The 11,648-nt window shown below is 33.6% G+C and overlaps 2 protein-coding genes across 2 annotated transcripts; one reads left to right on the top strand and one right to left on the bottom strand.

Moving 5' to 3' along the window:
* Positions 1 to 1,697: 1,697 nt before the first annotated feature.
* EIF3E (eukaryotic translation initiation factor 3E) lies at positions 1,698 to 5,473 on the top strand. Its single transcript, XM_021426882.2, has 7 exons — positions 1,698 to 2,139; positions 2,592 to 2,819; positions 2,919 to 3,040; positions 3,683 to 3,902; positions 4,067 to 4,209; positions 4,776 to 4,913; positions 5,115 to 5,473. The coding sequence occupies exons 1-7, from the start codon at positions 1,777 to 1,779 to the stop codon at positions 5,212 to 5,214; spliced, it is 1,314 nt and encodes a 437-aa protein (XP_021282557.1). The 5' UTR covers positions 1,698 to 1,776; the 3' UTR covers positions 5,215 to 5,473.
* Positions 5,474 to 5,946: 473 nt separating this feature from the next.
* On the bottom strand, positions 5,947 to 10,662 carry LOC110415284 (P-loop containing nucleoside triphosphate hydrolases superfamily protein). Its single transcript, XM_021426880.2, has 11 exons — positions 10,334 to 10,662; positions 9,737 to 9,867; positions 9,436 to 9,535; positions 9,080 to 9,343; positions 8,702 to 8,981; positions 8,227 to 8,388; positions 7,842 to 8,057; positions 7,697 to 7,734; positions 7,365 to 7,528; positions 7,161 to 7,274; positions 5,947 to 7,017 (listed from the first exon to the last, which is right to left on the bottom strand). The coding sequence occupies exons 1-11, from the start codon at positions 10,371 to 10,373 to the stop codon at positions 6,265 to 6,267; spliced, it is 2,262 nt and encodes a 753-aa protein (XP_021282555.1). The 5' UTR covers positions 10,374 to 10,662; the 3' UTR covers positions 5,947 to 6,264.
* Positions 10,663 to 11,648: the final 986 nt, after the last annotated feature.

Genomic DNA, 11,648 nt, shown 5'->3' with positions numbered 1-11,648 from the left:
CTATTTAATGATGAAGAAATGGGTTTAGAGTATTAGATGATAGTCATATGGGTAGAGTTCGTAACCAAATAGCCATTGCATTGATGGAAAATAGAAATCGTTAATATATGAGTTATTTATGAATTATGTGTTACCTATAAATTATTTGTGAAACTATTTTTTTTATTTATTATTAATTATAAACTTTATCTTATATAAAAATACTTTTATATTTTTAAAAATTTATTTTAAATAGATAAAAAACAAAGTTAATTTTTTCTATTTTGAGTAAAGAAATTCATGATTAATAGAAAATTATTTATTAAATACCCTTTATGATAATTTTAACCTAAATTAGAGTTTATATAAATTATTTTACCAAATAGCTTATCTATAAAAAAGAGCTTATAAAAATGAAATTTACTAAACAGCTTTAACTTAATTTTAAAAGCTATTATTTTTTATAAGATCTTTATAATAGCTTTTAAGCTAAAAAAAAGCCAAGCCAAACATGCTCTAAATATTTTTTAACTAATTTGATAGTTTGGTTCATAATTATGATTCAACTAATAAAAAATAATATTGCATATAAAATAATATCTTAAAATTATAAGCCTTTCTTTCTTTTTATTTATTTTATAGATATATTGTTTGATTATTTAATTTTTGTATTTAATTTTATGTGATTTGTAAATATTTATACTTAATTTCAATCAATGAATAGAAATTTGTCAAATTGTCAATTAATGAACTTGATAATTGACAATGTAAGATCATATTTTATTTAATTTTAATATTTTAGTTTATGCCAATGAGAAATGAATAGTAATTTTTCATTGGTTTTTGGATACGCAAGTTATGAAAAAATATTTTAAAATATAAGAAATTATCTCACACGACATAATTCTACTAATGATGGTACTCAAAAATCTTTTAAGTAAAGTAATGTTGAATTTGATTTAAGTACTTTGCAAATGCTGAATTTAGAAATAAAATTTAATTATTATTATTATTATTTTAGTTATGACACTACTTAAAAAAATTTTAAAGTCTGCCTGTAGGAGCACTAGATCGGTGCCAACGAAGAGCACTAAGATTAGTACTCCTTAGGAGATTGTTAACTAAGGAAGTGTGATTTGACCAAATTTGGAGCTCTTCGGCCAAATTCAATGGCGAGATGGTCAGCCTATGAGAGGTAGGGTAGAGGTTTTTTTAAAAAAAATTATAGTTTGATAATTTTAAAATTAATGAATGATAAAATTATTTTTTCAATATTGACATATCATTAAACTAAACGAAACGATTAACAGTTGAACTCACGTATCTAATAAAAAATATTTTTTTATGATAAATGTTACATTTTGAAAATAAATAAATTCAAGTAAAATTATAACTAAAATATTAATATATTTTATAAATATATACACCGAATAAAAAATCCAAACAAAAAATATTAGCTTTTAGCCATTGTAATAAAAAAAATTATCTTTACTTTTTTTATCATAATTTATTTTTAATTCATTAATATTAAAAATGAATCCTCCGTCCAAAAATTCACTTTTCCTCGTAACCTTTTAATTTTATTCAAAACCGAAATAAACAAAATAATTAGAAAAATAAAAAATAAAAAATATTAATTTTTATTTAAAAGGAATTTTGAAAATTTTAAAGGACAATTATGGTATTTACGAAAAAAACATAAAAACCTAATCTCCGCTGTCTTTCTTTTCAGCAACCAGACAACTAACGAGCAAGTGTTAAACCCTAATCAGAGGGAAGAAAGAGAGAGCAGAAGCAATGGCAAAATACGACTTAACCCCACGAATTGCGCCGAATCTAGATAGGCATTTGGTGTTTCCCTTGCTGGAGTTCTTGCAAGAGCGACAGCTACACCCAGACGAGCAGATCTTGAAAGCGAAGATCGAGCTGTTGAACAAGACCAACATGGTCGACTACGCCATGGACATCCACAAGAGTCTTTACCACACCGATGATGTCCCTCAGGACATGATAGAAAGGAGGGTCGAGGTTGTCGCTCGTCTTAAGGCCTTGGAAGACGCCGCCGCTCCTTTGGTCGCTTTCTTGCAAAACCCTAATGCTGTTCAGGAATTGAGAGCTGATAAACATTATAATCTCCAGATGCTCAATGACCGTTACCTGGTTGGGTTTAATATTATTCTTAATTTTTAATTGAATTTGTGTTGATTTTCGATGCCGTTTAAAACCCTTTTATTCTTTTTTTTTTCTACTATGTGTTTTCTAAATTAGTTTGAAAATATGTTACTATTTTTGGATGTAAAAGGGAAAAATATTTTAGGATTGACTAAATATTTTCAGAATTTCTATTTTTACGATTAACCAAATGCTTAATCTTTTACGTAAAACAATTATGTCTGAATGTGCATTATATTTAACCTTTGTAAGGAATTTTATGTAAAAAGCAAATAGAAAAAAGTAAATGACAAGCAATAACCAAATAGAGACTTATTATACTTTGTGTCATAAAATTCTAGCATTTTTCTTTGTGATTGTGTCTTTGAGTGGATTTACATCCATGAAAGATTGGGTTTTTTTTTTTCTTGAATTTTAATGGGGGAAATTTCTTTTAACAGATTGGTCCAGATCAGATAGAGGCATTATATCAGTATGCGAAATTCCAGTTTGAGTGTGGCAACTACTCAGGTGCTGCTGATTATCTGTATCAGTATAGGGCTTTATGCACAAACAGTGAAAGGAGTTTGAGTGCATTGTGGGGAAAGCTGGCTGCCGAGATACTTATGCAAAACTGGGATATTGCTCTTGAAGAACTCAATCGCTTGAAAGAAATAATTGATTCTAAGGTTTCTGTTAAGCTCCTGATTCATTGCCTGGTTTCTTAAAATTTGCTTTTACATGATTCATTGTTTCATTTATTTGCATTTGTATTTGTCTTGCTGCAGAGTTTCTCTTCACCCTTGAACCAAGTACAGAGTAGAATATGGCTGATGCATTGGAGCCTCTTCATCTTTTTCAATCATGACAATGGAAGAACACAGATCATTGACCTGTTTAATCAAGACAAGTATGCTATTTTGACAAGTTTGCCTGAAATTCTTAAATTGTCTTCTTATGTAGTCTATCCATATTCCTACTGTTGTTTCTACTACATCCTAAGCTTGAAGACTGTATGGTATCTTGACAATGATGTTGCTGATGCCATTATTGATGTTATTAGCAACACTGTATGTCTGTATGTAATCGTTTGTGCATTGTTCACTGTTTCAATACTATGACTCACTTTTCTTTCAACCTGCCACTGCTTCCATATGCTTCCATTTAGGATTGCCCTGCAATGAAACATGTTTATAAACTTTATTGGATTGCTTAGATAATTTTGGAGGATGGTATTGTCGCTTAATATTGTCATCATGAAAAGTTAACATGCTGGTGACATATCATTTGCAAAATTTTTTGTCAAATTGTTAAGGAAAATTGCATAAAGTGCATGAGTTGCCCACAAGATTGCTTGTGGTCGGAATTTCATTGCTTAAGGGAGGTAGTGGTTGGAATTAGAGGAACATGTGTCTTTGGATTTATATGTTTCTGTTTCCTTTGCATTTCTGTTCTATGATATTGTTTTCTGTGGATTTACATTTCTGCTTTATCAGTTGTCCAATATCTGTGTAGTTCCCCTATTTAACAAGCTGGTTTCACTTCTTACCAGGTATCTAAATGCCATTCAAACCAGTGCTCCCCATCTTTTAAGGTACTTAGCCAGTGCTTTTATTGTCAACAAGAGGAGAAGACCTCAATTCAAAGATTTTATTAAGGTTATCCAGCAAGAGCAGTACTCTTACAAAGATCCCATCACAGAGTTTTTGGCATGTGTTTATGTCAATTATGACTTTGATGGAGCACAAAAGAAGATGAGGGAGTGTGAAGAAGTAAGTTTCCTGTTTCTTGATGCCACTCAATTGATGATATTTCCTATCGACATATTGTGCTATAATCTTTTAGCTTGGAGTTCCATCATCTTCTTTTGATGCCTTTAGCAATAAGTTTGATTTCTGAATTGCAAGCTCTATGTTTACACCTGACTTCTGTGTAGGTGATACTGAATGATCCCTTTCTTGGAAAAAGAGTTGAAGAAGGTAACTTTTCTACCGTACCATCGAGAGATGAGTTCCTTGAGAATGCCCGTTTATTTATCTTCGAGACATACTGCAGAAGTCATCAGCGCATTGACATGAGGTAAGTTTTTGATTTTGAAACTGCACAATTTAGCTTCATATGTGGAACAATTGACTCTCAGCAATCTGGAAATTCCTATGTCTTACTGAAAACTGACACTGAAAGGAGATATTCATTTGAATACTGAATTTCCTTGGGCTCAATGTCAGTTTTGCAAGCTGCTTTCCTGTAACTATGTCATTCTCAGCGTGGAAACTTTTTTTGCTAATTGTATATTGAGGATTGATAATTTTTAGTAGAATAAGGAACTAGTTAAATCAGAACGGACCTTTCTCTTTAATATGTGAACATGTGCACAATAGGCTTGCATACACAAACCACACAATTGCACACCTTTAGTCTGTTACAGTATCTCTTATTGTAGTGATTACATGGATTCCCATTTCACTTTCCATCAGGCATCTTACTACTTTTAACGAAAGCAGCATGCTGGCACCTTAAGGTTGAAAGGATATAACATTGATGAGATTCATATAAAAGGACTTTCCAGCTCATATTTTGTCTGGTTCTAGCTGCTTTTCTTAAAATCTTGGGCCAACCTTAACTGATCTTTCATGTGTTTCAAGTGTGCTTGCTGAGAAGTTGAATTTGAATTATGAGGAGGCTGAGAGATGGATTGTGAATTTGATCCGAAACTCAAAGCTTGATGCCAAGATTGATTCAGAGACGGGAACTGTTACCATGGAGCCTAATCATCCCAATGTGTAAGATTTCTTTATATAAGCCATAGTATACAGTGTACAATCTGTTCTTTCAGTTGTGCCATAAGTGCTTTGTCCCTTTTGTTGTCTCTTTGTTCAAGTTCTCACCGCATCTTCCATCTTTCATATTGTAGTCCATCCATCCGCATTCCATTTGTTCCTCTTCTTTGAATGACTTTTGATTTTGTTACCATATTTCTCCAGTTACGAACAGTTGATAGACCATACCAAGGCACTCCAAGGGCGTACCTACAAGCTAGTCAGCCAGATTCTTGAGCATGTTCAGGCACAGCCTGCTCGATAAGGTTTTGGGGAAGTTGGAATTATTTGCAATTTTGGGCCATGGCAGATTGTTTTCTGAGAACAAATTAGAGTTTCTGATTTGGATCAAGACTGAGCAATTAGTAGTGTTCAGCAAAAAATATTCTATGTTTATCATGACAAAGGATGTCATTAACTTGTCTGGATATGTTAAAACGTATAATGTATTGTACTCTTTTAAAGTTTTGGCCAAGGAAATTTGTTTAAATGCCTTTTTAAAGAGCATAGAAAATGGTTTAAAATTTTTCATCTCCAAAATAGCTTGTAATTATTTATCAAAGCTAGTTATAGCACTAGCATCGATTATATATCCCATTCACAATGGAATAAAGCATGGTCAACAGACTCAGCATCATTCTGACAGAAAGAATAGAAGATAGGGTCAGGTTTTACCTCTCTCCTCCATAGATTTTAATTTGCAGCAACGCCACCAACACAAACCCTCCATAAAAATTTTATGATTTTACGGTTATTTGCATCTTTCCGGACGTCCCTACTGTTGAATCAATCCGATGTGATGATGTGAAATCTCCAATTTTTACGTAACGCAGAGTAGCATGACAGTGCTGACGTGGATCGAGGATATTTTTGTTTTTTTTATGGTGAATTTTAGTAAATGTTTTACATTAATGATTTAATGATTTATTCTTATAAAAATTTATTTTTACATTTTGTCCAATCAAATTGAAGATATGAAAGAGAGAGGGACTCAGCATTTTTCCTACATGGTTTTTTTTTTTTTGAGAAAAAAAATATTGATCAAATATAGAAAAAGAATGGCGTCTATGCACTTTCAGCTATAGTTCTTAGTCTTAATTTTGATCAAATATAAGGGGAATTAATTCTCAGCTTTAGGGTTACTAAAACAAGTACAATGATGTACATGGTAGAAGGAAAACCATGGATAAAATGGTACACAATTAATGGACCATCATTATATGATAGAGGAAGGAATGTATGTGCAGCAGAGGAGAAGAAAATTTTAGCTGTTCTTTAGGTATTGAACACAAAGAATCTGAAGATTCATTCCCTCTCAAGGTCGTAAAGGCAATAGTGACGACTTTCTCTGACTTTGCATGCCTCTTAACTTGAGCGGACTCCACACCAATGATTTCCGCTGCAAAGCAACAACGGTTGGATGCCTTGGCTTCCATGAACCTACCTGTGCAGGGGGAGGAGGACTCCCCATGAACTTGCTGCTGCTTCTCGTCGCTGCGGGTGTTGTCTCTGATGGGTTCCTGAACTCTGGCAATGGAGAAAACAATCTTGAGTATCTTGCTTTCCTTGGATCCCGCACTAATGATGGTCTGTCCATTGTGCCACCATTGTTGAAACCAGAAGCAGAGCCGCGGAGTGGTGTGGTCATGTATGAATGTGGCTGGAGGGTGGCGATGGACACTCGCCTTTTAGGCTGAATAACTTGTGTCGTCGCGGTTGAAGGTCTGACAGCAATGGAAACCCGTCTTGGTTTCAACAGGGTTTTTGTGTTTGTTGGTGGTGCCATCACAGTTTTGGGGTAGTTTTCTTTGTCATCTGATGCTGCCATGGCAATTCTAGCTGTCTTTCTGTTAGTTGGCATAGGTGATGCTGGAGGCATGAAATTGGTGAGCCTTCGCAATGGTAGCCTCAGTTTTGATGGACCCAAAGGTGGTTTTTTCTCCATTTTGGTCTTCCCTGCTGCTTGCGTAAGGGATGTTTTACTAGAAGCAGCAGCAGCAAAAGCTCTGGTTTCCTGCTTTAATCTGGTTTTCCGTTCCTCTGCTAATTGATTTTCAAGGTCACGAACCTGTCATCAAATTCCAAAGAAACAAAATGATACAGAATATCAGGAAAAAGAAAAATCAGAATCTAGATGACTACTAAACTTCATGATCAGAAAAAGCTGTCCTAAAATCCAACAGAAAGGCTGCTTTGGTTTGTTTAACAAACCTTTTCTTGGAGACTTCTGCATATATGTTCTCTGGCAGCCAGTCTCAACTGCAATGATTGTACATTATCCTGCAGCTTCTTTGTTTCCTTCTCATCATGTTTTAACTTTTCTGCCTGTTAATTAATCAAAAACCAGAAGTCAAACAAATGAATCCACCCAAAAAGTTGGAGGGAAAAAATTTAAATTTGATCACTTCACCATACCATTTGCTTATACTTGTAAAGCTCGGAGAGATCCACCTGTTTGCGGGCAGGACCACTTTCAATCCCCCTGACTCGGCTTGCAAAATTCAGTGAACAGAGGGTCTCCCCAAGGTCTGCATCACTTGGGCTGATCTGTACAAACATCAGGGTCTTGCAATCTCCTCCTGTATTTCATGGTTCAGTTAGAACACTCTGATAGTAATACCTGTGAAATCTTTCATTAGGCCACTATACATGAATAAATATCCTTCACGGTCAATCTTTCCAGATTAACCAGCTTCAGATGCCCAAAGAATTGACTTCAGTGATACTCTGGTGAAAGAAAAGCTTACCTAGAGAGCTCTGTAGCATATGTGTGAGCTTTGAGTTCCTGGTTTTCCATGGAAAGTAGAATCAGTAAAAGCATAAATGTCAGACATAGATATGTTTTCCGTGTGTGTATGCAAGAGAGAGAGAGAGAGAGAGAGAGAGAGAAACCTATAAGGAACATGGCCTGTTTTGGATGCAAGGGCAGAAATCACATCACCAAGCGCTGAGAGAGATTTATTAATAAACTGGGATTCCTTCAACCTTTCACCTTCAACTTCAATCTTTCCCACACGCTCACTTCCAGCCAAATCTACCAGCCACAGGTGACTCCTGGTCTTTTGGCCATTTATCAAATTAGTTCCCCTTACAGTTACACGCAGCAAGCTGCAATGAGACAATTTTCGTCATTACAGTAAAACAGGAATGTTCGGATGCACCATTATTTCTCAGCCACTATTGTTGAACAACAAAATTTTCTAATTTATTAGATAACAGGAACTCTAACCTCTCATATATAATTAGGAAACAATAAAAACGGAAAATTATGAGTTACCAGTGAGAACGGCTGCTCAATTCATTGGCGTTGGTGGCTCCAACAGATCTGACCCGGCTTCCGGACTTTAGCAGCTCCCACACTTCCTCTGTGCTGTAAACAGGAGCTTCAACAAGTCCTGGAACTTCTTGTGTCCCTTCTGCTGCTTGCTTGATCTCCAACCTTTATCAACATAATGTAGGACTTCAATTAGCCTTGGAAACTTCCTAAAACTGAAGGTTTTTGAAATTGCTTTTCATGAAACAACCATAGACTGGCTAGAAATTATGACATGTATTTTTTTTACAGCATCAATGGCGTCGTCTTCTCAACAAATTGCCCATAAGAATAGTGATTAAAGTTTGTGCCAATGAATTTTATTTCATCATGAGGAGAAATGTAAATTGGTGCTTAACCTGGATATTAATATAAATGTGTTTTGCAACCATACTTTAATAATTGACCAACCATATACAAATCAATCTAAGGAACTAACTTTTTAGTAGGCCGGTTGGAGTTTTCTCCTAGCAGGTCCCTTATCTTTTCATTGTAGACCTCCATCATGCTGACAAATAGCTCGTATCTCATTACACCACCTCTCTCTCCAGAAACTCGAAACAACTCCTCCAATGTCCTGTAGTTAACTCCCCTATTTTCTAGTGTTCCCTCCATTGTAAATGTCTTCCCAGTTCCAGTTTGCCCATAAGCAAATATGCAGATATTATAGCCATCCAATACAGAAGTGACAATTGGTTTAGTTTGTGCAAAAACAACCTCTGCATAATTAAAAAACAAAGAATTAAAAAAATTTTATAATAAACTTGGTCAAAAGATCTCAGGTCATAGTAAATTCAGCCAAGAGATCTAAGGTTACCTTGGCCATCCTCAGGCCTAAATACGTGGTCAAACTTGAATTGCTTCTTGGAAGAATCAGATGAAATTATCTGCAGCTCAGTATCTTGGGACGAGTCAAATTCAGCTACAGACGAGGACCCATTCACAACTTCAACTTGGTTTAGTGGTCTACATCTGCAGAAGACCCTGATGTTTCCTTTAAGTTCAATCACTTCATTGTAGAGGCGCTTCCTCTCTGATGACTCATCTAGGTACTTCTTCTTCAGAAGTTCATATTCATTGTCTATACCAAACAGGAAGGAGAGAAGCAATTCAAACCAAAAGAAAAAACACAGATGCGAAAACAGTTGTTTCTTCAATCTATTGGGTACTTACTGAGAAGCTGAATATTTCCTACAACATCATGGCCAGGAAAAGAATCTGTAGTGATGCCCTTCACTTGATTAGACAGAATTTCGTGCTCCATCTTCAAATTCTATGACATTAAGTTGTGAAAGTCAAATTGTTTATGAAGTCAAACTATTGTACCAAAATAAAAGTTTTGGTTTATGAAACATAAGAAAATAAAAGTTTTGAGTTTATGAAACAAAAACCTATCAATCAGAAAAAAAAAAAGCAGACTATGAAATTAATCAGTGTTATAAATTTAAAATGGTAAAATAGTACAAAATTTTACCTGAATACTGTTACTCAAATTAATAACTTTTTGTAATATCGGAAGAGTTGGCCCCTCAGCCGAAGAAATGTCTTGGTTCGTGTTGGATATCGGATCGTCATCCATAGAATTGGTATTCTCTTCTACTAGTTCTAAAGAAACAGCCAAAAATCTTCACATTAGTATTCCGATTATATGAATGTGTAAAAAAACAAGATTTTGTCCCAAAAATTAGAATTTGAAGCATTTAAATGCACCAAATAATTAAAAAAAAACAGAAGAATTAGTAAATTATAACACCTTTCTAGGCAATGCAAAGTACAAAGGGTTCATGGCCTCTAATCAAAAGTTTCAATAAAGGTTTAAGTTCAACTAAATATATGCCACATATTCTACGTTTTGAACTAAACAAGCAAATCAGAGAGGAGAGGGTCAGATCTGAACAGGATCCAAGTAAGCATTCTCTAGGGTTTCGAACATGTTAAAAAAAAAATCCCAAATGGCTCATTTCTCTTTCAATTTAAATATTTATTCAAGACTTGCCTAAATGATTTCTTTTCTTTCCACTGAAATTAGATAAAATAGAAAGAAAATACAAAGAAAAGGAAAGTCTCCAACCTTGATCAAGAACGATCCGATCGCAACTCTCCGTGCACATTTCCACCGTTTTTTGACAGATTTTCCACAAATTCAAACGAAAACAAGAACTCGATTATCACCGGAGAAAAATCGATGAGCAAGATTCACGATCTCGTAAGAGAAATTGCGAGATCAGCGAGACGAGATCGAGATATTCTTAGAATAGGAGAGAAAATTTGCGAGAGAGCTAAGAGCGTTGAGTTTAAAGCGTGAAATTGGAGTGGGGCTTAGGGTTTTCCCCTTTTTGATTGGATTCAATTTTTGAATTCAAAATGAACGGACGTGATCCGTTCGATGGAAGTAGCTGTTCTAACGGCTATTTCATCTCTTCTTAAGGTGCGTAAGCTCGGATCTTTTTTTCTGAAGTTTGGACTCGGGTATTTTAACCCTATCAAACAATTGGACCCGTCTTTATATTTTTCTTTCTTTTATGGATCAGTCTTTATAATTTTTTTCTTTTTTTAAAATATAATACTTGAAAAAGTTTTTTGATTATTTTAAAAAATTCAAATAAGTAAATTTGTTATTATATTTAATAAAAATTTTATATTTTTAGTTTCAATAAAATAAATTTTTATAATTAATTATTGACTATTATGTTTACTTAAAAATCTAAGATTCATCTTATCTTTTATTAATGTGAAATTCATAATGAACTCAAAATTTAATATCGAATATAAAAAAATATGAATATCAATCACTAAATCATTGATAAAATATTTTATTTTTATGATAAATATAACACATAACATCTTCGCATACTATAAAAATATTATAGCATATAAAAATTTTACATCCAATAAAAATATAATCAATACAACAAAATTTAAAATTAATAATAGTTTAATTTGCACACAAAATTCATAATTCACATGCAATCTCTCATAATTATTTTACATGTATGAGTTTAATTTGATGATTAATTGATTCAAAAATAAGATAATTATAATTATTTGATCTAAATTAGTGAGTGGATTGCTTTTGTCATTTCAAAATTGCCCATTCCCTGCCTTTAAAAGGAAAATTCCTTTGGCTTTTTGTCTCTCAAAAAGTTTTCTCCTCCATTATTAGTAGCAGTAAAAGAAAGAAAAGTCCTTAAAGCAAGACTATAATGGGACTAGAAATTGTGATTGATGTTGATGCTGCTATCGCATGATGTTGAGAGTGGCGAAACTAGGATTTTACATTTGAGAGGGTGAAAATGAAAATTTTAATATTTGAAGAGATAAAATTATAAAATTTTTAAAAAATAAAATAATATATATAAATTTTGAAATTTTAAAAGGAAGGACCT

The sequence above is a fragment of the Theobroma umbraticum genome, unplaced genomic scaffold, assembly GCF_002168275.2.
Source record: "Theobroma umbraticum cultivar Fairchild unplaced genomic scaffold, ASM216827v3 scaffold_147.0, whole genome shotgun sequence".
Lineage (NCBI taxonomy): Eukaryota > Viridiplantae > Streptophyta > Magnoliopsida > Malvales > Malvaceae > Theobroma > Theobroma umbraticum.
This window is presented reverse-complemented; position numbering and strand designations above follow the sequence as displayed.

What these genes read in the sequence shown, in the direction of transcription:
- EIF3E (XM_021426882.2), top strand. Translation starts at nt 1,777, where the DNA reads ATGGCAAAATACGACTTAACCCCACGAATTGCGCCGAATCTAGATAGG. An exon ending in GACCTGTTTAATCAAGACAA is followed by an intron (nt 3,041 to 3,682) that starts GTATGCTATTTT and finishes ACTTCTTACCAG; the next exon opens with GTATCTAAATGCCATTCAAA. An exon ending in AGATGAGGGAGTGTGAAGAA is followed by an intron (nt 3,903 to 4,066) that starts GTAAGTTTCCTG and finishes ACTTCTGTGTAG; the next exon opens with GTGATACTGAATGATCCCTT.
- LOC110415284 (XM_021426880.2), bottom strand. Translation starts at nt 10,373, where the DNA reads ATGTGCACGGAGAGTTGCGATCGGATCGTTCTTGATCAAG. An exon ending in ATTTGAGTAACAGTATTCAG is followed by an intron (nt 9,536 to 9,736) that starts GTAAAATTTTGT and finishes TTAATGTCATAG; the next exon opens with AATTTGAAGATGGAGCACGA. An exon ending in TAGGCCTGAGGATGGCCAAG is followed by an intron (nt 8,982 to 9,079) that starts GTAACCTTAGAT and finishes TTAATTATGCAG; the next exon opens with AGGTTGTTTTTGCACAAACT.